The sequence below is a fragment of the Antedon bifida genome, chromosome 4, assembly GCF_963402885.1.
Source record: "Antedon bifida chromosome 4, ecAntBifi1.1, whole genome shotgun sequence".
Lineage (NCBI taxonomy): Eukaryota > Metazoa > Echinodermata > Crinoidea > Comatulida > Antedonidae > Antedon > Antedon bifida.
Window position 1 is genome coordinate 17641663 of NC_136229.1, and position 26750 is coordinate 17668412.

Sequence of the window (26750 nt, forward strand, 5' to 3'; positions counted from 1 at the left end):
CTGTCGCCGACAGAGCGTAGCGATTCTATGGAAACGATAGAATTTATCGGGGATCTAGTACGCGAGCGCTAAATATTCTTTGGTACACGCGTATACGATTCATCGGCGGCAAAGTTGAACATGGTTGAACTTTGCCGATTTGTCTGCGATGAATCGGGGAGACCTCCCCGATGCGCGTCGGCGACATCTGCGCGTGTAGCGATTTCAATGGAAACGGTGTAGCGATTTTATGGAAACCAGGCTTAAGGCAAATAAAAATCAGTAGCAGCCAAAAAGCTGGATTGAGGATTTTTTTACAAAATGCCTTAAATTAAAAACATCAAATCAACCAATTTCATACAAATAATCTACAAAAAAAAGGAATTTTAGCAGCAAATTGAAAACATTCGCAACGAGCGTCGGAGGTGAAAATCCAAGAGAATCAAAAGATGGGAGACGAAACAATTAAGAATTTAGCAGACTAGTAAGATATGGAATTGGGCTATTTTTATATCTTGGTGATGTGACACCAAAATGTCCATATTTGTTTACAGTCCTAAGACTCATATTGTGGGTGGAGTTAGGCAATGGAAACCAATGGGAGAATCTTTCACTCTTGGCGGCTTTTTTTAGCAAACCCCATGCACAGTGACCTCCGACGCTCATTGAGAGGTTCAAGTCCAAGGTATTCAAGTGCTTTGTCGTAAGCCGTGTACTGACTTCCAAGAATGGAACGGCAAACTCTATAGTTAACCATTACATAAAGCCACAGTGTATTCCAAAACGGGCGGATGTAGCCTAAATATACAATTAATAATTCATTCACATTAAGTTCTGCTTGTTTAAGCATGAATAATTTCATTGATATATTTTTTCAGGTGCTTGTTTGACATCATTGGAACTAAAAACGAGTGATGGAACTGTGATCTCGCCTTCCAAAGCTGGTAGAGCTTGTAACGGATCATATCTTGCAGAGCAGCTTTCGATGACAGTTGAACTTGCAAGAGTTTCTACTATCCTTGGAGTCATTACAACAGGCTATGCAAATATGGTGGCGGAAATATTTCAAGTTGCATACAGTAATGATAACAATCATTTTATAAATGTTGGTGTAAGTATGAATTAAGAATTAGTAAGAATTTTGTTCAAAAGATATTTAATGGTGCTACACTAAACCTTATTTGTGATTTTTTTTCCCTTTACAATATCTAAAGTATTGTATGGCATGTCCTCATCTTCCTCATTTACATTGATATATTTATAGAGTATCACGGTGCTGACGTCACGACGGTAGGTGGTGCTGTGTGGTTGCTAGCGCAACCAAAAATGCGTTCAACCTGCCTGAGTGACTCCAAGGTCACCAATGGTTTGGAATAGGCTTATTTAAGTAGTCATTTTAAAACTTAATAATTTTCAATAAAAACAAACTAAAATTTCAAAAGATCACTAAATATTTGTTTTTAATAATCTCTTTATTCTTCAACTACAGTTTAAGTTAAAAAAAATCAAGCTAAGATACATAATTTGATAGAAATACAGATCTTTACAGTTTATCAACATAGTAGCGTTGAACGCATTTTTTGGTTGGCTAGCAACCATGCAGCGCCCTCTTTCTTTGTGACGTCACACCGTGATACTCTATATGTATGGTACTTTATCCCATGCCCATCCATAATAGAAGGAAGAGAATCTTGGTACTTTAGAATGGGGCTTTTCAGTTTTGGTTTCTCATTGGTTCTCTTTTAGATGGTTAGCATCTTTTCAAAGCCCATTGAGTCTTTGGTGTATTAATACATTAATATATAGCAAATGTGACTTTAGTCTATATTTTGTCCTGTTTTGTATGTAAAGCGCTTAGAAATAATTGTATAAGACAACCATATTATAATTGGTGTTGTCAGTGTCATTATTGACTCTGTCTCTGACATTCTGGGCAGAATCAGAACTTTTATTATTACTAGTATAATATAACTACTTACTGTATTATATTACGTTCTTTATAGGAATTTGAAACTGAAGACTATACTAACAGATTGACAACCGTTTTCAAAAATGCTATAATTGCACGCTATATTAAGGTTACCATAGAAGACTGCTCTGCAGGATGTGGCATAACATTGCAAGTCTTGGGTTGTGGATGTAAGTGACTTAATAATACAGAATTTCACAACCTTATAAATAATGAATACAAATACGTCACAAAAGCCAACCAAATATTGATGTTGATTGATAAGCCTAGTGTAAAATCAGAACTCCTGTTGAGGAATAGTGTTAGAAACTTCCCTACATGACCTCTATGAATTAAAGATATATTGTCCCCCTGAAAATATAATCTTGAATATGTCATTTTAATGTCAAATAATAGTATTTAGTAAAAGAAAACAATTATTTACTTGACGAAACTGTAATTTAAAGCAAAAAAATAGTCAAATTGACTGGAAGTCGATGGGTTTTTGGTTGAATTTAACCATTTTCTTTGTCTTTAACATTATTATCTTATACATTATTTTTATTTTATGGCCTATTCAAAGTCTTTTTTTATTAATCTTTATTTCTTTGTTTGGGAAGGGAGACATCTTTAACATGATCCAACTTGTTTCTAGGTCGTTGGTCATCATAGATAGAAAGTTCCTAATTAATGAGCACACACAGCACAATATAATACCAATTTTTTTTGTTATATTTCAGTATCACCTGTTTGCCGCGACAGTTTGGTAGATGAATCCACAACCTTGGCATGCTCTACAACAAATTGTCATATTCATTTAAATAGTCTTCATACTGTTACAGGAGTTCATGTCGAATCATCTGGTACCTTACCATCATTTGAATTACAATATTCACTAGATAATACAACTTATATTGATCTGATTGACAGAAGTGGGCAAATTGTTGTAAGATGTAATTTGTTTATTTACTCAAAAAAGCTAAAATGAACTACCTATGACAATACCATTACCGCTGTAGTATTAGTACTGCCTGTTGCTACTATAAGTTGGTAGATGAATCTACAACTATGGCATGCTCTACAGCAGATTGTCATGTTCATTTAAATAGTCTTCATACCGTTATAGTAAGCTGCTACCTTGAATGCTATTTCTACTTTTACTACTACTAATTATATTAGGGATTACATTTGGAACAACCTACCTAGAACAAATTAAGTAATGTAAATTTATTGTAAGCATGTGAGTTTGGGCCTGCTTTCTCACTCTAGTCCTTGGCACAGTTTTTGGTTGTTTTTAGGTCCAGATGACAACCGACACACATACGTAGCTCTATAGCTCTATATTGATAGATACAGTACATGCGTGTAAAATATTGTATAATTATTACTACTATCTTGCTGTTAGCTGCTCCACTGTCTCATGAGTTATTATTGCAACTCTGATGTGGTTTTTTGTTTGTTTTTGCCACCACTAACAGCCATCATTTTCAGTTTCATTTAAGCAGTATCTCAATCACTAATTTCTTTCATTTTTATAGATATTTTCTAACAGCAAGTCATCACCTGTAACCCACCTTTTTCCAGAGGGTGTTATTGCACAATACTTTAAAATCATACTGGTTGATATAACCGGAGTAATAAACATAGAGATGTTGGGATGCAAAGGTAAAAGTAATATATACGTACAGCTCTCTCCAACTAAGGCCCACTTTCTGAACCATTTTGTAGTGGTCTGTCTACACTATCAAACTAGTTTGACAAAAAATGTGATCTGCCCAAATGGTAGTGATATGCTTAAATATGGTAGTGATATGACATCATCATGTCTATATGGGCACATTTTTTTGTCACATAAAGTTTAATAGTGTAGACGGAGTTTAATAGTGGTGAAGGCTGAGAAAACTTGTAATTTCTTTAATTTAAAAAAAAAAACTCAAAACTATTCATCTCTCCGGCAAAATGTACTCATTAAAAACTTTTTCTTTTTAGGTTCACGAATTTGTAATAGCGCATTTGGAATAGAATCTGGCAGTGTTACAGCAGACCAAATAACACATTCCACATCACTGAATGGCTCATCCTTAAAACTGAATTACAACCATGTCATAAACAGTGATTCTGATCATTGGGTATCAGTAGATCTTCGTAAGCCGCAGACGGTTACAGGTGTAGTGACACAAGGTTGTGGTCTCTCCGATGTAGGAACTTTTACAGTAACATATCGTGGCAATGATGATGAGTGGTTGAGCATATTAACTGAAGTCGGAGATAATAAGGTTATTTTCAACTTATGTTAAATAACCTTTAAACAAGAACTGTTGTCTAAATTTATATTTTGGAAATTGACTACAAAGGGGTGTTGTAGAAGGAGCAGATTTTTAAAACACAAGCATATAATATTAATAGTTTGTAAAATGTAAATATCAAATAATTTCATTTTAGTTGTCAAATGGGTGTGTACCCCAAATGCAACCTTTCTGTGTAGCTCTGAGTAACATGTTATCTGTATCAGCTTGCCTTGCTACTACTCTAATATCTCATTGTTTTTTGACACTGAGCTCGCATTGGCAAGATAGGAACTAACAGTCCTTTGATGTTATGTCTGTTGCAACAAATACCAACAGTACTGTGGCGCGTGGTGTCTGTTAATGGGCGTGGAACTGATCGTGTCACAGCCACAGATAAACCCTTTGATCTCTGGAGCTCATCATCCTGTTGTTAGATTGCCCTTGTCTAACAAAGACCAACATCAGCACCAGTTGAGACACCAGGCTAGGAGCACCTAAATGATTAATCTAATCACTGCAGTGGCCTAGTTGATATTAAACAAGTGCATATTAATTTTAATACTATTGTTTTGCAGGTCTTTGATTTAAATGATAGTGAAGCTACTGAGTTAACTGCTTTTGAGTATCCCATAATAGCTCGTCATTTCAAAATGGTTGTCTCCTCATCGCGTTGTTTCCATTTTGAGCCTGTAGGATGTTATTGTAAGTTCTCGCTTTTTTATAAGTTAAAAGATAGACAGTGTAGTGGAGCTGTAGCTTGGTAGTTAACATGCTTGCCTTCCAATCCTAAGTGCAGGGTTAAATCCTGACCTAGTATCATGGTTGTAACTGTTGTATCTCTAATCCATATACGCATCAAACATTCTCTGTAGACCTAAGTTAACATTTTTTATATTGTGTAGAATTTCACTTAACATACAATGAATAACACTGTGTTTATAGTCATAATATAGTATTTGGTTCTCCTTAAATACAGCTCCATTGATTTGCCAGACTTCACTTGCAAACAAGTCAACCTACAAAACGAATAGTGATGTTGTTTTATCAACTGAAACCTGTTGGCAGGTTGGAGCAGTTGAGTGGGTTGATATCGATGTTGGTATGCTCCGTTCCATCTCAGGTATACTGACTAAAAACATTGCCTCATTTCAAGTGCAGTACAGTCAAATGGAACACAATTGGATTTCGGTTGTGGACGATTTAGGAAATGTTAAGGTAAGTGCAATATAGGACACCCAATTGAACTGGCTCAACATTTTTAAATTACTATTCATGTAGTATTAGGAAAAATTAAAAATTTTTAGACAGAATAATATAGTTCATTTATTTATTATGTAATATACATAAAAATGGTATGTTGCTGGTTTTTTGGGTGGAAAAGGTACTAATAGCTAAGTTTGATAGTGTAGACAGAGCTTTACAGTAGTCTTGAGAGTCCACTGAACACTCCCTAATTTTAAGAACCTGACATAATGTGGTTTTATTTTTTATTTTTTCGTTTTATTCAAATAGAATTTTACAGCCTCAAACACATCAATGACAACACTTCACACACTCTTTACATCAATTGATTTGGTCAACGTCATATATGCAAGACATTTTAGAATCACCTTCTTGTCAAATGGTGAATTTTGTTTAGAGCTGATTGGTTGTGAAGGTAACAATTTATTTTATATATCCACCTAAGTAAATCTGGCTTGTCATTTGATTGGAGGATTGTGGGTCACATGATATACTGAAACCATGTGCCATCAAGATTTCATTTTTTGTTGTATGCGAGTGCAAACTTGTATTATTTGGTATATGCACGACACATTGAGGCTATCGCATTCGAAAAATAAATGTCTACTGTAATAAATGTTCTACTCTGCATATAAAATTAAAGCAGTGCCTTTTCGAATGGTTTAGGTCTTGGCCTAGCCTCTCGTTAAAATAATGATATAAATAGTATAATAGTGATATAAAACAAATAATGAATGTTTTATATTCATGCAAAATAATTTCATTTGGTGAAAGATGAAATGTTTAATCAGCAAACCTCAAATTTATTTTTTCTCAAATTCTGTGTTATATTATGTTACTCACTATATTATATTATTTTAGGTGATGGCATGCTTTTGTTTACATCAGACACAGATGCAAATATTCCGGTAAATGTTACTATTCACAATGCGATAAGCAGTGTTAGTTTTTACTCAGATGCATTTATCCAAACACCTATTGCCAATTTCCAGGTTCATCAAACGCCAATCCTTGATTTTGATTTTGGTTATCGTGTTAGTTTATCTTCAGCTTATGGATCTGACCTTCGTCTAAATGCCACTTTTAACGAGACGTCTATTGAGGAAGAGCTTTTGGAATTCGATGATGTAAATAACTTAGGACATTGTGTCCTTGATAATGAGATTTTCCCCACTCCCGGTAATTTTGTTATGGCTGTGACAGCTGGGAATGAAGTCAGTGGGCCTAGAACCGATAGTATTATTATACATATCCAACTAGCAATTGTTGGTCTAATAATGAAACCAAACAAAGATTACTATTCAACCAATGAGACTATGTTTGTGAATTACACTATGACAAATGGAACTGAACTGCTTATTTTGTTTGAGTACGGGGATGGATCTTCGTATGAAGTTTACCATGATAATCTTTATGATAACTTACAACTAGCTAATCACTCATACAAACAGCCTGGTGTTTATACTATTGGCATCTATGCTAGGAACAACATCAGTAGTGATGCTGTGTTTTATACTGTTGTAGTGCAAAATCCAAATACACTTGGAGAGATTCAATTAACGCCAAACTCGCCAGGACGAATTGATTCAGTGGGAAGTGGTAACGGAACACTATATACGCAATATGACTTCTTGGGGGATGAACATGACTTTCCGACAAATTCAACAGCGCTGTATTTTATCACAGGAATGGAAAATAAAGAGCAGAATTATAGTTTGGTGTTTGATATGAATACAAAAAGGACATATCATGAGTTATACATGAACACATATGGACCTTATACAATTAATATTACTATCTTCAACCATATTAGTCGCATAGAATACAGCATAGATATTGAAATGGAACAACCAGTTGAAAACCTTGCTATTTATACGTTGGGTAAATACCAGAGAGTCGATGAGAATGTTACGTTCCTCGTAAATACTACGTGGGGATCGCGTACAACATATGTTGTTTATTTTGGAGATTCAGCAACGTATATGATAAGTAATAAAACATCTTTCTATGTCTCCCACCCATATAACGATTCTGGCGTTTACCATGTTGATGTGCTTGCAACTAATCTTATTTGTAATGTATCAGTTAGTATGGCTACGAACCAGTTTATTCAATATCCTGTAGAGGGAGTGTTGCTTCACTCGCAGGAAATCAATCTGCTGCCATTTATTGTAGGCGTAAGCGGTCAAGTATCCGTCCCCTTTTTTGTTTTTCAAAATCAATCTATTTATTTACCAACAAACGTTACATTTATTGCTTATTTCAATACATCAGTCGACTTGCCAGAGAGTGAAGAAATGTGGTTGGCTCAAGATAACTGTGATCTACTAACAGTATTTGAACAGGATGGATGTGAGCTAATAATGTGTTTTAACCAAACTTACACAGTAGAAGGTAATTATAATGTGTGCATAAAAATGTGGAATGAGGTTTCTAATGGAACTGCCTGTCAAGAATTAATTGTTCACGAACAGTTAACGCAAGTTAAAGCCCACGTTTACTATATTGACGTTCACGAAAATAGAACTGAAACCGAGGAACCAGCATTTGAATATGAAGGCAAAATATACGTTCCATTGGACCGTGTAATATTGGTGAAGATAAGTTATTGGAATGGAACAGGTCTCACTTATAACTGGGATTTCAATGATACTGAATATGATAGTAGACAAGTTACAGACATCCCACAGGCATCTTGGAACTATACCCTCCCAAATATCTACGTAATAACAGTCAACTCATCAAATCCTGTGTTTTCTAATGTAACAAGTGTTGAGATTAGGGTTGAGGGAGCCATGCGAGACTTAACTATTGAAGGTCCTGGACCAATAGATATCAGCCAAGACGTTCAGTTCAATCTGACAGCATCATTTTTCGGGACTGGGGTTTGTTATCGTTTTGAGTATATCAACCTTAAATATTTGAACAGCTCAATATTTTTCACAGGTGACTTGACCATTTGTAAAACAGAATATAATATAACTGATAAACAAACTGAGCGTAAGAACTATGACCCTCTTTGGACAAAAAGCTTTTATGACGAATCACCGATTTTAGATGTTAAGGTTAAGTTTAACACTACCTGCATATACAATGTTACTATAATTGCATTCAACATCGTTTCAAGGGAATTCAAATTTACAGAGCAAATAATAACTAGTAAACCATGCTTTTATCCAGAGGTAACTGTTGGAATGCTCAACTTATGTAATGCAAATTATAACTGTGACAATCAGGGTTATAGACAATTCAAATCTTCAGAGGTAATTACTATATTTAGTGAAATTAGTATATCCTGCCAGTCTACTAACAAAGCTTATTATAATTGGACACTCAGTGATGAGAATGGAGTGCCATATCAATTGCCAGAAAATGTAGTTACATATGGAAGCCCTTTACCCGTGCTTACAATCCCTAGGACCAGCTTTGGCACAGATTATGGTACATACGGTGTAAGCTTGACCGTTACTATGGACATTGAATGTGGTCTGGTAACTACTGATGACACCCTCATCACGGTAACATCATCTGATTTACAAGCAAGGATTTCTGGAGGTTCGTTCCTTACGGTAGGAAATTCATCGATAGTTGTGATGGATGCCATGGAAGGAACGATCGACCCAGATTCACAAAGTACCGATGACCTTAACATTTCTTGGTTTTGTCGGCAATATAAATTCGAGTATGTGAATCAGACCTTTAAAGATATAGAACAATTTGCGGTTGGTGGAGAGGAAGGATATGTGGATGAAGCGTTCCATAATTTAACACAAGAGCAAAATTGGAATATCTCTATGGGATGCTTTCATGAATTTGATGAACCCGGTGGTATGTATTTATTTTTATTCCTACAGTCAATTATCTGAATGCCATCTCAGAATAGTAGTATTTAAAATATATGGTAACATTACCCCATATTCTACATGCAACTACAGCAGTCTTGCATGAAGCATGAAGATTAATTTGTTGATTTGTATTATATTTTGTAAAATGTATCTTTTGCCTGAATAAATAATAATAGTGTGAATTGAACTCATGAATCTAAGAAGAGGTTCAAATATAATATAAAAACATGGCCAAACAACCCATAGAGAGTGCTATTTTATTAAATATCGGTCATTTATGACGCTATCAGGATGAAGGGAGGTCACTCGATATAATTTTGGGAAAGTGCCATAATATCAAGAGGTCCGGATGAGCAAATAATTTTCTTTTATTGACCTTCAGGTCAATTCAGTTTGCCTAAATCATGAGCATTGTTTGTGTATGTATGTTTATACCAGAGAATTAGTTTCATAGTTTTTCTATGTGAACCAGTCAGACTATTCATTAATTAATTATCTTGTTTGAAGGTTTGTATGGCATAATCAAATGTTGATATAAAGTTTGCGGTACACCACGTATATATATGGTTCTGAAAAGAGAAAATTAAAAATTCCTTGAGAAACTATATATATGTGGTGTACCGCAAACTTTCTATGAATATTCATCAATTGTTATTATTTTTGCATTTGTTTATTAGGAGAACTTGAGCAATATAGACAAATATTGAAGTTTGAAATTCCTGTTGGAAATTTTCAAAAGGATTTCAACATGCAATATGAATTTATGCTTCTGATCTCTCATGGAAATCGTAATACCAGTGCAACTCAGATAATCAATGTTATACAAATGGACCCTCCTGATGTTAAGTTAACGTAAGATAATTTTTTAGGCAGTTTTGGGGCTACATATAGAGGTAAAAAGCATCACATGAGATGTGCATTCAGCCTAGCCCGTAGCTGAGGTTGGGGGTGCGAGATTTAAAAGTTTGAATGAACCCTCTTTTTCCTGAAGTGTCCTTTTCAAACTAGAGATCAGCAGTGAAAGTATAAATATGCCTAGCCTAGCTCTCTTAACGATTTTTCCCCCATTTGTGGAAATGCAATAGGCCCCTGTAAGAATTCTGGTTACAGACTTGTAGGCTAAGATTTCCAGGTTATTATACGACATTTACATTTTATGAATTATGTGATAATTATTCTGATGATACAAGGTAATTTTTGAGTTTACAAGAAATTCTATTTTTCAATGTTGACATTGAAAAGTTTGTTGGCCTATTTTATTAATCGGTCAGATGTTTTACTCTGACGTAATTTGTACTTTATACTAAGAAAAATACGCAAGAAAGTAATTCTTGGGTGGGACTCAAACCCATGACCAGATCACTAGTCTGGCGTTCATACCTCTGTGTACATCAGTGTAGGGCGAAACATCTGACCAATTGCTCAACACCCCTGACCCAAAGCTACTCCACATTTATTACAAACAACTAAATTTAATTCGTCACTATGACGAATTATAGGTTACATGCATTGATTTAAATAAAGATAATTGATTTTTTTAAATGTATTCTGATAGATTGATTTTTTCGGAATCTTTGTTATTATAATATGAAAGATAGGATCTTGGTAACGCAATACAATAGCCGGTATCACTGCACATAGTCACTTAAATAAAACAACCTGATCAAAGATCCCTCCGCATACATCATAAACTTTTTCTGACAGTAGATTTCATTAGAAATCATGCATATAATTTATACACTACAAAATAAAATTGAACAAACTACAAATAGGCCTATGACAAAAAAAAAAAAAAACAAAAAATCTTATTTCGTTTTGTTTCCAAATGTGAGAAGCGATCTCGGTGCCTCAAATCACTAGACTAGACACTATCACAGGCCACCGAGCCATACACACACCTGAATAAAAGTTGAAAAAAGATTCCTCCGTATATTTATTATGCAGTAATGACTTTGGTGCAGATAGCTTATTACATACCACAATAAATCACAATATTTTACTATTATGACATCCTAAAAAAAAAAATTATTTATGCTCTGTCAAAGTATGTCAACTTTAATATATGAACATTTTAAAGAAGAAGGTTAATTATTAAGTTTGTTTTTTTCGATCCAAGAAAATGTCATAGTTTGTTTAATTGTCGAAATTTTAAAATAATTATTTAATATGCAATTAATGATGAGGTTTTTTCTCTTAATTTCATAATAAATCATAAATATGATACATAAAACTTTAAGAAAATGAAATTAAAATTAGGGTTCACCGAGCATTTTAACGATCTATACTAATTTTAAAATTAAGCATATTTTCACAATTTTTTAGCTTACATGTGCATGCCCTGTCACTTTTGACGTGCTTGTATAACGCGATTTTAAGTTGAAAAGTGAGTAAAATATGATAAAATTGCAAAAGAAAGGTTGTAAAACAGAAATCAGGGAAAAAGAGTGTGCAACATCATTTAACACGCAGAATAAACGCACTCTAATTGCATCGACATAAATTTTGACAATTTTGAAAATTGTACGTGTGCATACGCACGTAATTGTATTGCCATATGATGAAATATGAACTGAAATTTATGAGTACCAAATTTGGTTTAATTATGATCTATGCTTGTGAAGATAATTACAAACATGATTTTGTTAAATCGCGAGTAGGCCGCATAATTTTTGATTGCCCATCGTGAAAACATAACCACATCAATTCCTGGCCATAAGGGAAATAATCTGAAAAATTGACATAGCTAGATGAAACTGAAATCAAGATAGTTGATGGACAAAAGAAGGAAAGAATAAATAAATAAATATTCTGAAAAAATCAATAAGGTTACAGTATATGCATATAACCTTATTACAATCCTATTTTATTAGTTGTACATATAGAAGTTTCAAAATGAATTTAAGATACAACATTAATTCTTGTTTCATTTTTTAAGATGTTTTGCCAACTGTGAAGATCGAACCAATCCATCTGGTAGATTCACGCTGAAATCTTCTATTAATTCAAGTTTCCCAGAATATAACTACAGGTATTATTTAATTTCATTTTGCACAATTTTGATTATATCAAATATAGCCTTTAATAATTTTAAAAGGATTTACATTCTTTATTGTCTTCATTCGTTTAGGTGGGCCATATTTTTCTTAGAGGATGCAGAAGAAGAATCTGAATATGACTATGATGGAAAGGAATTGAAATGGAAAGACCACACCTCAACGGGAAGATCGAAAGCCAATCAGGTCATCAACGAAGGATTTTTTGAGCCTAATAATGCGTACAGGATAAAATTGTTTGTTAACAGAGAGGATGGTGTTTCTCCTCCGGCAGTAGGTAGGTTGTTGATAGATTGATATTATTATATGAGTGTATTTCTTATTCAGACATGCAATCGTATTCAAAGGGTATGCAGTATTCATAAATACAATCTGGATTACAGTTTCCAGTAGCATTTTAGGTATGTCAGGTTTCAGGAAGCATACAGTGTGAGATACAGTATCACTCATAGTATTCTTGGATAACTGCGGGTTATGCAGTATTCAGGTGTAGCTGAGGGTATGCAGTATTCATGGGTAGCTGAGGGTATGAACTATTCAGGTGTAGCTGAGGGTATGCAGTATTCATGGGTAGCTGAGGGTATGCAGTATTCAGGTGTAGCTGAGGGTATGCAGTATTCATGGGTAGCTGAGGGTATGCAGTATTGATGGTATCTAGGGAATACAATATTGATGGTATCTAGGGAATAAAATATTGATGGTATCTAGGGAATACAATATTGATGGTATCTAGGGAATACAATATTGATGGTATCTAGGGAATACAATATTTATGATATCTAGGGAATACAATATTGAGGGTTTCTGTATTGATTGTACTGTATCAGGGGTATACAACATTGTGGGATAGCTGGTTTAATTTAATATATTATTCAGAAAAACGGGTAAAGAGTATTCTGTGGATCCCTGGTGAATGCTTTATTCAGATGAATGGTAGGTTGTCACTCAATTATTCAAGTTATCAATAATATTTATTGTACTGCAGCTGAAAGCCGATGGGAGGTATCTGCTAATGATTTTCCTGAGGTTGGAAATTGTACCATAGAGCCGTCTGAAGGATATGCAGTTGAAACACTTTTCATGATCGATTGTTATAACTTCACTGATGTTGATGTTCCACTGACATATGAGTTTAGTGTTAAATCAAGAAATTCTACCATCTGGGACATGATATACAGCGGTATGAATGTGTTTTTAATCTTTGTGTACATTTTCGTTTTTAACATGTCCTGATAAAGGATATCCATCTAAGTTCTAAATGTTAAGCATTTAGGCTGACTCACAAACCTGTGGTGTCCAGGTTACGACAATACTAATATGTCCTGGTATTTTAAACAGTGTTGCGCTAATATTACATTTGAATGTACTCCATTCTGCAGCGATAATTTAACCATATTTGTTTATACTCATCCAATTTAATTATTAATACTCTGGAAAAGTAAACTTCAACCCTAGTACTATAGAACATACAGTATAATATATACATATGAAATTGTCATAATTTTAACCTCTGTCTACACTATCAAACTTTGTGACAAAAAATGTGATGTGCCCATACATGGACATGATGATGTCATATCACTACCATATTTGGGCACATCAACTATTGATATTCATTACATTTCTTTAGGACAAGAGAGAAAGCTTGCTAGCCGTATTTCTTTACCACAAGGAGACCCTCCAGATTATGAATTGGATATACGTGTATCAGCTTTTGATGTGTACAAGGCACGTAGTGAGGATTACAATATGACAGTAAAAGTATGTATAATGACTTAAGCAATTCACTTTTTACGTCAGGGACTTTTAAATCGTGTGAACGTGGAAGCCGTTCATGTTGACCTGTTTTAAGTTGTATAAATCCATAGTCGTCTACTTCTCAAGCCAGGCAATGAATGAGGGAGAAGACATGGCCCATGTGAAACATGAAATAGTAGGCCTACAGTTGAGTATATCTTTTCACTTTGTACAGGTGACTATACCACACGTTTGGGGCAGAATGTGCTGTGTTACAACCGCTAATGTAGAAAACGCCAACTAATGTAGAAACACCAACAGCTTATGTAAATAAAAATCAACACTAGCTATTATGTAGAACGGTCAACAGCTAATGCAGTTACTATCGCCAAATGTAGTTACTATCACCAGCTAATGTAGAAAATATTATATATTTTACAAACCTATGTCTAAATCATGTGCAAATGCATCTCTTTACTTAGCTATCGCCAACTAATGTAGAAAATATATATTTTACAAACCTATGTCTAAATCATGTGCAAATGCATCTCTATACTTAGCTATCAGTCTATCCACCTCTCGTCAGCGACCAACTTTTAAAACGCGGCAATCTCGTAAGTGACCACCTCCCTAAATCAACCATACTTGTTCCACCACCATAATTGGAGTGAGTCGGCCTCAGACACATGCCGATATTGTTGGCTTTTTACGTATGGTAAAGAGTGCCCCTGCCTTAACCCCTCGGCCAATGACTGAAATCATTTATGTCAAGTGTTAGGTTTAATTGACGTAGATATGTTTGTATTGTTTTTATATATTTAGGCAAATTGATAACCATGAATGAATTCATCCACTGTCCTTAAATGTGACAATCCTGTTCACCACACAGCATTTACAGAATGCTTTACATAAGTCCTAAGCAAGTCTTTAGAAGTGCAGTTGTGCTTTCAATAACCATTTTGCTTTGAATTAAAGAAAATACTTTACTATCTACAAAATTAAGAGGCCATGTCAAAATGATCCTACTTTCAACCTTGTCAAGGTGTGCACACCATTGTGTTACTGCAAGTCTTGCCAAAAGATTATGTTGATTTTGCTATGCCCAAATCACAGGGCAACCCTCTTGTCCGCACCAACAGAATCAAAGGGAACGCAAAGTGCTATATTTGGAGTCAAATTAGCAATGTAGGAGCTGCCAGGGCAACAGTGGATCCAACTTACTTTATACAGAAAAAAAGTTTAAGTGTGAGTAACTACGACATGATCCCTAATTGTATTATAATTTTAATAATCAGGTGGAACCACTGGAACATGCAATTGAGGATTTATATGACATCATTGAGATCGAGTTGGATGAAATGCGTCAGCTTGTAGGAGCCGGGAACATTGTGGCAGCATCTACTAAGGCCATATCTATATCCAAACTATTGAATGAAATTAGTCAGAATTCAACTTACAATTGTAAGTATTCTTGTATTTTTTGTTGGTATTTGTTTGTTTTTTAATAGTGGTCGATTATTATTATTACTTTTGTTTGTGTGGCCATTCTCTACATTTGAATACCACCGGTTCTCAGCAGATCACCAAAGTTAAGCAACGTTGGGCCTGGTAGATAACTTGATGCAAACTTTTCAGAGAGTATTATGGTGTAAAGGTAAGGATCAGACTAGCATGCGAGAGGCATGGGTTTGAGCCAACCTGTGTCATACACTTTTACTGCTTTACTTTCATTGCTTTGTTGGATGGGTTTTTCTTTTATTTTTTTAAAATATCTAATCACATGGTTTGACAAGTATAAAAACAAATAAATCACTTTTATAATTGTTTTTTTAGCTACCACTGATGATTCTGATAACGGTAAGTGTTTATACATTGATGTTCAGCTTAGGAATATGATGTACCAATTTTGTCTCTGTTCTGTGTGCGTACAATCGAGAACTAGTGATATTCCAGCGTACCACATATTATGTTCAAATTAGATTTGATAGCAACTCTATGGTCCAAGTGGTCTAATGGTAGGATGTCTGCATATCAAGCATGAAAGATTATGCATTCGAATCTCAGTTGGGCCACCTTTTTTTCATTTTCACAGATTTCCCCATTTCACTGTTTATAAATTCACTGGGTGGAATGGAGTTTCTCTATTCCTACCAAATTATAAGCATAATATATATAAAATACTATATTATATAATTAGAATTTGGTTGATTTTGCCAACCTGTATTTTGGCAGTCTTTTTAAATAAGTTTGAAGAAAATATTATAATCTTGTATTATCCCATTGTATAGTAGTAACATTGGTACATAAACATTGCATTTCCTGCAATTATATTATCAATAGAAAGCTTTCAGTTTGCAATGACCTGCTGAACTTAACTAGGTCAGGTCAATCAATGTGTTGTCAGTCATTGCTTGGACCTGAAGCATCAAAATGTGTTCAAGTAGGGAAGCAAGGAAACATGTCCTGTCCTTGCATTCGCACAGTGATATAACATACATTGCTCATCGGTTGTCGGTGAGTGATATAACATACATTGATTGTCGGTGATCGCAAATTGAAAACTCCCTAATAATTCAATGAATTTATTATTTGATTTTTTTTTTTTATTTGAAGTTTTCAATGCAACTGAAGAAGCAATAAGGACAGACACACGAATATATGTAAGTAAGAATGACAATTGTATTTTTAAAAATTGACCAAAATGTTTTAACATTTTACACATTCAGCAAGTCACAAATATTTAAATACTGTATATCAGAAATCTTATCCACCCAAGAGTCCAAAAAAAAGAAGCATTTGGGCTTCTTTTCAAGGTTTTACGGTTTATGACTTCTACGGGTTTTTACTATGTGCTTCATCATTACACTACCTCATCCTAATCTTTCTTGTTTAAAAGAACATCCTGCAGTATCATGTGTGCTGACAACAACAGGCCCATACTGTCAGAAGATTTTTTTTGTCGCTAGACATGATATAGCTCGTGTATTGGGTATTCTGTTTCTGTTACTGTGATTTCAATATTGCTAGGTTCGAAAGAAGATTGTTGAGTATTCAAACGTTTTAACACCAAAAGATCTTGGGGATGTTAAAATGATTACATCAGCTATAAATACTGTATTGGCAATTCCAGATGAAATTTCAACCGAAACTAAGGTTAGTATACAAATAATAATGATTTCAATTTTATGTATGAAGACATTTTTCCATGAACTCAATGAATTTTTAAAGTAAAAATGTGAAAAAAATCTCCTAGAATTTAACAACCTATTTTGAAAAGATTTGTTCCATTGTTTTCTTGGTAATTTCTTTTCGCCTTGTCAAGGTGCGCACACCATTGTCTTGCTGTAAGTCTTGCCAAAAGATTATGTTGACTTTGCTATGCCCAAATTACAGAGTCCCCCTCTCGTCCCCACTAACAGGATCAAAGGGAACGCAAAGTTCTATATTTGGTGTCAGATTGGATGTAGGAGCTGCCATAAGGCAACAGTCGATTCAACTGCTTTAGGATTTGTTATCTAGGTTTACTCCCGTAGACTTCTCTTCTACCAAAGATTTTCCCAAGGCAGTGGAGGTTTGGAATGAGTTCGTTCCTTCACCTAGGTGAACTGCCTTCCTATGCTAACTAGCTCCACCTGCAATTAAGAAACTGTTTTTAAGGGGCCAGTTGTTCCATTTGAGGTGCCTGCCTTTAGAGCATATGAGTGGGATCTTGTTCCCACTACCACCTCTTTCTATGTCAACCTTGGAACCATGTCATATTAAAAACTAATTGCATTTATATATTTGCCATTTATAGGAAAAAGCACTAGATGCAATTAATATACTGGTGAACATTTTATCAGTACAAGCTAATGAAAGTGACACAAGTGCTAATGTTCTTGAAGGTGCATCATCTGCTGTTATGGAATGCTTGGGTAATTATTAAAAGGAAGCTTATTTATTTATTGGAGAGACCAGTTGAGAAACAGAATAAAATGGTTCCATGGCCCTGAAACTCTTTGCGTTATTAAATTTTGTATTGAAAATGAAATTTGTATCTTTTAGGTACGTTTCAACTCCCTCCCACATCAAATAGGGAAGACATAATACCTACAGAAGAGCAGGTTTGTGATATATGTTTGTATTTTGTAACTAAATTAATGGCCAAGCACTTGAATATGTATTTTATGTTTTTGTTAATAATAATTAAACTTTAATCAACCTCTAGTCCATTCAACATCTTTTATTTCTATTTTAAAATGTATATTTTGTTTAGACTTTGGAGTACAATAATCAAACCAAAATGGCACTGGACAAGATGTTGTCAATCGTTACAAGCAAGATGGTGATAGGACAGGGCAGTGTTGAAGTTAAGTCAACAAATGTACAAACTAGTGTCAAACGATCCTCACCAGATTCTCTCACTACAAATGGTAAGCAATCTTAAGAACCTTAAGATTATTTGAAGGTTTGCATGGCGAAATCAAATGTTGATATAAAGTTTGCCACATATATTTAGTTCTGAAAAGATTGTTCATGAGAAACAATGCTCTTCTATAGCTAATTTCAATCCCTCCCACCATGAACTTTGCTATTGTTTTTAGGTTTCACACCAGTCCCACCCTATTTCACTTATATTCCCAGTTTCTGCATTCTCACTCCTGAGAGTATATTGATCGAAACGTCTTTTCAGAACTAAATATATGTGGTGTACCGCAAACTTTATATCAATATCCAAGAAAAGCTTGCGAATTGAATTATATATACAAGTTAAAGAATAAACAAAATGTAGTTACTGCAGTAACTGGTGTAGAATAATTTGACATGGTCTCAAATTATTGATTAGTTTGATCTACTTTCAACATTTTTAGAGACGTTCGGTTCAGAAACTGGTATGTCAGTGGTTTTACCGGAAATGTCAAGTCACTTAGCCAATTCTTCTTCATCGGATTCGGAAATTGTAGATATTCAGGTTAGTACTTTTGGGGCTGTTTTCTATTGGTCCATGTTTATTCATGTCTAAGGTCATTCTATAGTCACCCTACAGTTACCCTAGTAACCAGGGGGGGATCGGGGGGATCGTACGATCCACCCCGCTGAACAGCGAGTTCCGCTTGGCCTCCCACTTTTTTTTTGCTGGGCATACTAACACAACACTACGATTGTTTACTACAGGCCTAGTCAAGCCTTAATAAATTTAATTAATATAAAGCGACATAAGAATATAAAATATATTTTAACTAAAATATAAAAACCTAACACTAAAATTTACAAGATAAATTCTATTTGATAACTGCTGAACATCGTGGTTCTGGAGCTAGCCGTACACAGAGCATAGTTGTTTGCTTGACATAAAAGGGTATTCCCCTACACAGGTCTCCGCGTGCGTGTGACGTGCCCAGCCAGCTGCTTGATAGAGAAAGCATGCAGCTCACGCAAGTGCAAGATGCAATGGTTGAGTGAATTCAGGGATCATCTTAATTCCATGGTTTGTTACCTAAACACCACATGATGGTGGTGAATATGCCTGTTAAAGTCTCAATGATACGATCCCTTAATGTACCATGTCGTTGCTAGGAGGCTTAAAAGGAGGAGGGATCTAGCCTAGTTTCGGTCGGCAAAAGAATGCCGTCCTCTGACAATTTAAGGTCGGCAATAAGGTCGCCAATTGAAATTCGTGGGCTGGAAATTACACCAAATTATATAGTTCATAAACAAAAGAGATTAGCCGGAAATGCGATTTGCGGCCATACATGGGCCTATAGAGAAAAAAAATTTGAGGGTATGGTTCCACTAAACAACTTAACGATCCACCCCGCCGTCAAACCTGGTTACGGCCCTGCCCCAAGATCATCAGTACTTCTATGAATGGATAACTAGTTGGGAGCAGAATTGTTAGTTGATCAAACCCCATACCGCTTTGATTGAGAAAATTGCATATTGGAACGTATTCTGTGCCAAGGTGTACAATTAAGAATTAATTTTTACTGCATTTTCTCTTTTATTTATTCTTGTTTAGAATGTCAATTTTATTTTCTTATTACTATACTAACATTAAGAATTTAACCAACAGATGATTGCTGAAACGAACAATCCTAACAAAGTAGACAATACCTCAAAGCAAATCAGTGGAGGAAGTGTTAGCATGGAGTTGAAGGATAGTAATGGTAGCGTTATCAGTGTTAAAAACCTAACAGAACCTATAGTAATATTTATAACACGTGAAACAATTGAGCCAGCTGAAGGTGAAAATATGACCAACAATGAAGTAAAGAAATATGGTAACACAAGCGCACCTGGCATAGATATGACATATTTGGCATTTCAAGGTAAGTAACAACTTTGAAAGGAATTTCTGGTTTTAAAATGTAATTGCATGATTTCTTTTCTTTTTAAATCATTTACGGCAAATAGTACAACATTACTCTCAACACTAAAATAATTATACATTTATTGGATAAAACAAGAACAGAACCTTTCATACAAAATGAAATTCACAAGAAATGTAAAATCTGATTTTAGGAGAGTAACTGTATTTGGCACTATTGTATAATTTGTTTTGTAGATATTGAACGGCATAGATCTTTAACTGTAAACATTAAATCTCTTGGTCAGAAAAACATGGTCATTGGTGAGAGTTACAACTACACTATATTCTTATATCTAAGGGCAAATCAAGTTCCCACAGAAGGTAAGGCCATATTTTACTATTTACCATTGAGATATAGATTGAATAGAGAGACAACTCCAATGTTATTACAGTGATTCACAATGGAGAGTGTCCACTGAATTGGTCACACTCCTAATTATATTACTATTTATTACTGTAGTTTGACATTTTAACAGTCACAGCAATTGCGGCAGCCATCAAAACAAACTGGTAAAAATAAAATATTATAATAATATGATTTCTTTTCAAATTCACCTGTTTTTGGCATTCCTGTTCTATTGTTAGTCAACTGAAACTAGTTGAAAGGCTGGTTACATAACCTTTACACCAAACTCGCATACACATGCTTGTAGTGAAATTAGCCTAAATCACACACGGCATTAAGACACACAAACAAATATATATATATATATATTTTTCTTATGTAGGAGAATTTTACAGTAGGCGGAGGTATGCACTCTCGGAGTGGCTTTCTAGTTATTGTAATATATTCCATGAAGAAATAATACATACATATTGAAAGTCAAGAATTACTTTTATTGGCAGGTGTACTGTACTAAGCATATAGTACAATTGCATCAGAGTAGGGCAAACATCTGACCAATTACTTAGCTTCCTGACGCAAAGCTACTTCAAAGTGTTAATCAATGATCAATTTCTTTTCTTGTATAAGATTATGGTCAATATGACGATCTGTGTGTCTTAAGTGGTCAAAGAGTATATCCTATTGAACGATATTATGCAAGTGAGGATGAAGCCTATCCACGACCGTGGAACGATACACATGACTTTTTAGTAGATGTTGAAGGAGATACACAGTGCTTTTATAGCAACACATTTCTCAACAGGTAATCACACTATAATGTCTGCATCTTAATAAAATAATAAAAACATACTAAGCTTCTGTCACCGAATGGTAAAACAAACAAGTATTTTAACCCAAATGTTTAAAAATGTCTGATACTTTTTTGTTCTATTGTTATATTTATACCTTGCTATTTACAGTTTGTCCAATGGAACTACTACTACTTTTTACATCGGTATTCGCCATAAGATGGGACTCAACAAGACAGTAAATGGGACATCAGAAGATGGTTTTCAACAAATGCGATTTCAAGCCACTTACTTTAATTCTGTATGTTTGTACTTAGATGAGACAACTAATTCATGGGAGAATGAGGGGATGGAAGTAAGTTTTTGTTGTAATTGTATAAACTATATTTATTATTATTTGGTTTTCCAATTTTGTAATTTTCTGTATTTTAATGTAAACTATCCTTTACAGTAATTACTATTATTACTTTTTCGCCAGGGAAAAGTAATTTTCTATTTTATTGGACAATAAAGTTATCTTGTAATAATGTAATAATTGTGGCATGGCATTGAAATTTGAGAAGGTTTGAGAGAGTTGTATGACCTAATGCAAAGTGACATTGAACTGGCATTTGAGAGGAATGGGTTCAAGACCTGTCGCATTGCTTTTATCCTGAAGCAAGATGACTTCACTGTTATTGCCTCATTCTTCAGATGAGTCTTAAAGCTTTCGGTCCTGTGCCCCTGAGAGAATAGTATTCTAATGAAGAGGTCACCCAGTGTAAACAAAAAATCATCAAATTTGTTTTGTGTTTTTTTTTATTTCACTAGGTTGGTCCTCAAAGTACCAGGACACGAACACAGTGTTTTTCGAACCACCTTACATCTTTTGGAGGTGGTATTGCGGTACCAATTAACACAGTAGATTTAAGTATTTCACCATTTGCTAGTCTGAATGAAAACCCAGTTGTCTTTGTGTTCATGGTTTGCTGTATGAGTCTCTACCTGACTGTCATACTCTGGGCAAGAAAGGCCGACCAACGAGATCGAGTCATGGTAAGTTTTGGTAATTGTGAACTGCCATACTCTGGTACAATTTTATAACCTCTTGATCCTGTAAATTTTAAGGAAGAACTTTTTTCAAAAAGCTGCCCTTGTGTTGAAAGTGGCTACAAAAAATATTATAGTATTTGAGAATACTCTAAACTGTGCAGTAAGTCAGTTATAAAACATGATTTTGATATATAATATTATTGCTATATTGTGATATTTTGTGATAATGGTCCTCATTTTTGGGAACTTCTCAATTCTTTGTCGATATCTAATATTTTTTTTGTCCGTAGGCTGGAGTAACACCATTAAAAGACAACGACCCAAGAGACAAGATAAAATATGAAATTACAGTATTTACTGGAGTTAAAAAGAGAGCAGGCTAGTTAAAGATAATTTACTTTACTTTAAAACAAAGCAAATAGGCTTTTAGAATAGAGACTAAGCAATGCCTAATATAAGACACTCTTGGAAACAATATCACCAATCGCTAATTCAATATTCAATAATTCAGTGGGTGACTGGTCAGTGCTTTTTCAGGTCCTGTATGAATTAATTATGTTAGGTGATCCAAAAATCTTATGGGAAAGTTGATAAATTTTTCCTTTTATAACACCAGTTACTTTGACATGATGCTTACTTTAGCACACCAGACACAACTCTAAAAATAACAACATACATTAACATTTGATTGAACTTTTATTATTAGGTACTTCAGCAACAGTGTCATTTATGATAGCAGGAGAAGAAGGCGAAACAGGTATCCGTGTTTTCCAGGATGAGAAGAGAAAGATTTTTGAGAGGGGTAACATTGATTCCTTTGTGCTCACTACCAAACGATCACTTGGCCAACTTGTACACATTCGAATTTGGCATAATAATAAAGGAAAACATCCTAGTTGGTTTCTGAGCAGAATCTCTATTAAGGACTTGCAGACAAACCGTGTGTTTTACTTCATGCTTGAGAAGTGGCTAGCTGTTGAGGAAGATGATGGCCAGGTATAATACAGTGTAACCACTGAGTAGAATCCTAGTTGGCTAGGGTATGAAATTTAAGAGAAATTCGAGAGTAATGGCCAAGTAGGACAGTGTCGTACGACGAGGCCTGACAAAACGTCTTGACTCGTTTGAGTCGTCTTGAGATAGGGCCGGGCGTAGTTTTTAGGTTTTCACGAGAACTTTTAACATATTTAATTTGTCGGGCCTCATCGTACGACGCTGTCTAAGTTGGCTTTAAGAGATTATACTCGGATTACATTTAACAATGGATTCACAAAAGCATGGGGTATTACATACACAGTCATATGATAATAGTGATTCCCACTTGATAGAGTAAGTAAGCCTCAAACACTTGAAATGTTTAGTTATTGGTCCTATTGAGCTCACTGCAATCACACTTCACGACTCTATTGATTTACTCTACCTTTGTTTTAAATATCACAACAAGCACAAGGGAGTTAGAGTAAATATCTTGTCTTAAGGATACGAACAATTTAAAGCCATTTATTTGAATGTGTGTGATAATGAATAAATTAAATGATAAGAGGCAGGTCTTAGTTTCAGTGTTAGCAATTGCATCATTCCATTCATTATATTTGATTTCTTTTATAAGGTTGAACGCATTATCCCTGTAGCAGGCCGTAGCGAATTGACAAGTTTTGGACATCTCTTCCACAGCAAGACCCGTCGAAACTTACAAGATTCCCATCTCTGGTTCTCGGTGTTCTTCCGTCCATCAAAGAGCAACTTCACTAGAGTACAACGAGCAACTTGTTGTCTCTCCCTTTTATTCAGCACGATGATGGCAAACATCATTTTCTACGGTATTGACATGGTCGCTGCAGGTGGGCCCGAGATCAAATTTGGTCCAATTCAGGTTAGTCTTACGCAGGTGATCACAGGTGTCATGAGCAGCTTGATGGTCTTTCCAACAAGTTTATTCACAGTGCAACTGTTTCGTACTTCTGAACCAAAACCTGAAGGGGCTCGGTTTTTATGCCCATCGAAAAAGAAAAAAATACAAAAATCAGAACCTTGTGTTCAATCAATCTCATCAAAGACCGATAAAACAGCAGAGACGGATCTGTTTTTGCATGACCTAATGACAGTGAGAGATGAGATGGATACACCTGCTTCAGTGTTAAACCGCCCGCAGAGCAGTCATTCAACCACGTCTGTACGAATCGAAATGAAATCAAGCTTGGAAAAGAAAAGGGAAGAGTCGAAAGAACATCTTGTTTTAGGTTATAAAGTGAAGCGAAAACGAAAGAAGAAGAGGTATCTTTTGAATTGGCGCTTTAAATATTTAGCATGGTTTATTGCGATTGGCAACATTGGAGTAGCCTTCTGGTTGACCATTCTGTATGCAGCCGCTTTTGGAAAGAAGAAGGCAGAAGAATGGCTGACATCAATAGGAATTGCTTTGATCCAAGATGTGTTGATAACTCAACCTATAAAGGTAAGATGTACAATTCACCCAAATAATGAACACTTTTTGGCTTGTTGAATGTAAATTATGGGAGATTGAAACATTTTAAACTATGCTTACAATAATAATGGTGGTCTTATATAACTCCTAATGCAATGTTTCAAAGCGCTTTACACACATAAACGATCCATAAAATATCCTAAAATAACCAAAAAAGGAAGAAAAGCAGAGGAACCATTTACACCGCTCTGTTCTCCAGCACTTTGAAGCTCCTATATGAGAGCTTGCCGGAACAGTATAGTAACAGGAGCTCAAGTGAAAAGGGCGTCTATCCTATCCTACCAAAATAAGAAAAAAAAAGCTGTTTTTGAAAGTTCTATTTACATTTAATATGCATTTTTATTAGGTTATCTTGATAGCCGTTTTCTTTTCATTGGTCATCAAAAACCCAATCAAAGAAGACGATGATTCACCAACACCTGAAGATGGAGATGAACTGTTACACGAACGAATGACAGAAGAGGAGTTGGAAAATGCTGCAATGTTAGAACAATTTGAACGAGAACGTGCCGATACAATTGCAGGATCAATGCCACCGGATGATGATGAAATTTTGGAAGCACGCGAGACTAGGTGAGTCTTTTTTAAATAGTAAGTTTCTATTTCTTTTTTTGCACTACAATTTTTGCTAAAATTTACTTTAGAAAATGGCAGTATGTGGCATTTTCTCAACACATCCGATATAAAATGTCAACTCCACTCTTCAATATTTCTATAAAATCTACTTTTATATTATACCTTACCTTATGTTTTGTTTTAAAATATTTTATTTTTCAATTTTTTAGGTTTAAAGAAATCCGCATGCATAAGATTGTTCGTGAAATCATCATATACATATTATTTCTGTATGTAGTGATGTTTGTCGCATATGGAAACACTGACTACAAAGCCTTCAATCTACGACAGAGCGTAGTTGATACATATATTAATGCAGCCTACAATGGCAAGCTTAAATTTAATAAGGTATTTTTAATAGAGAACCTTATTTAGGGCATGCCTTCGGGACAAATTGTCCCTTAATAGGGGTGTCACTTTGAAGGATTTCTGCTGTATATGTAATGTATTTGTATACAAATGATTATGTCGAGGCACTATTTATAATGAATATTTTCAAAATACACAAATACTCAAATCTGATCCTGTTTACAGGACAAAATCATGTTCACTCTCACACCTTGTCCTGCCTGCTAGGGAAATCCCAGATACACTACACTATTAGCAATCTTCTGAAATAGTAATTTAAAACAATAATTTATTTAAGAAGAACAATTACTGAAATTTCTTGTAGGCTTTAAAGAGAGAACAGTTTTGGAATTGGACGGATAATGTTCTCATTCCCAGTCTCTTTCCAGCCGACTCTTCGAGTGATATAGATGATCCTCTAAAGCTAGTGGCAGATCAACAATCATATCTTATTGGTGTGCCTGCTTTTAGACAAGTCAGAATTCAGAAAGGTTAGTTTGTGAAAACTGAGAGAGTGCTTGCAGAAGTACTGCAGTGTTGATTTATTGAACACTGCCATCTAGAGATAAGGTAGTTTAATTGTCAATACTGCCATCTAGATTAACAAATATCTTTTTATTAATATTATAATCATAACAATAAATATTTTAAAAATATATATAAAATAATAATTATCGCATAATATACAGTCTAGG

The 26750-nt window shown here is 34.8% G+C and overlaps 2 protein-coding genes across 2 annotated transcripts in view; both read left to right on the plus strand.

The window, feature by feature from the left end:
- LOC144839229 (uncharacterized) overlaps nt 1-8643 on the plus strand; it is a 23270-nt gene extending 14627 nt beyond the window's left edge. Inside the window, exons 12-21 of the mRNA XM_078694542.1 lie at nt 858-1090; nt 1983-2118; nt 2668-2873; nt 3466-3592; nt 3917-4203; nt 4791-4917; nt 5192-5430; nt 5728-5872; nt 6319-8522; nt 8638-8643. Coding sequence (XP_078550668.1) covers nt 858-1090; nt 1983-2118; nt 2668-2873; nt 3466-3592; nt 3917-4203; nt 4791-4917; nt 5192-5430; nt 5728-5872; nt 6319-8522; nt 8638-8643 — 3710 coding nt within the window. The remainder of the gene's footprint in view (nt 1-857; nt 1091-1982; nt 2119-2667; nt 2874-3465; nt 3593-3916; nt 4204-4790; nt 4918-5191; nt 5431-5727; nt 5873-6318; nt 8523-8637) is intronic.
- The window catches only part of LOC144839494 (polycystin-1-like protein 2), a 25138-nt gene continuing 6857 nt past the window's right edge, over nt 8470-26750 (plus strand). Inside the window, exons 1-25 of the mRNA XM_078694874.1 lie at nt 8470-9285; nt 9980-10154; nt 12238-12330; nt 12430-12632; nt 13341-13535; nt 13986-14116; nt 15388-15553; nt 15926-15949; nt 16706-16752; nt 17120-17245; nt 17889-18006; nt 18137-18195; nt 18348-18504; nt 18943-19043; nt 20145-20400; nt 20637-20762; nt 21415-21589; nt 21747-21930; nt 22386-22610; nt 22898-22985; nt 23314-23603; nt 24217-25062; nt 25439-25665; nt 25878-26055; nt 26381-26546. Of these exons, the coding sequence (XP_078551000.1) occupies nt 8652-9285; nt 9980-10154; nt 12238-12330; nt 12430-12632; nt 13341-13535; nt 13986-14116; nt 15388-15553; nt 15926-15949; nt 16706-16752; nt 17120-17245; nt 17889-18006; nt 18137-18195; nt 18348-18504; nt 18943-19043; nt 20145-20400; nt 20637-20762; nt 21415-21589; nt 21747-21930; nt 22386-22610; nt 22898-22985; nt 23314-23603; nt 24217-25062; nt 25439-25665; nt 25878-26055; nt 26381-26546 (4990 nt within the window). The 5' untranslated portion in view covers nt 8470-8651. The remainder of the gene's footprint in view (nt 9286-9979; nt 10155-12237; nt 12331-12429; nt 12633-13340; nt 13536-13985; nt 14117-15387; nt 15554-15925; nt 15950-16705; nt 16753-17119; nt 17246-17888; nt 18007-18136; nt 18196-18347; nt 18505-18942; nt 19044-20144; nt 20401-20636; nt 20763-21414; nt 21590-21746; nt 21931-22385; nt 22611-22897; nt 22986-23313; nt 23604-24216; nt 25063-25438; nt 25666-25877; nt 26056-26380; nt 26547-26750) is intronic.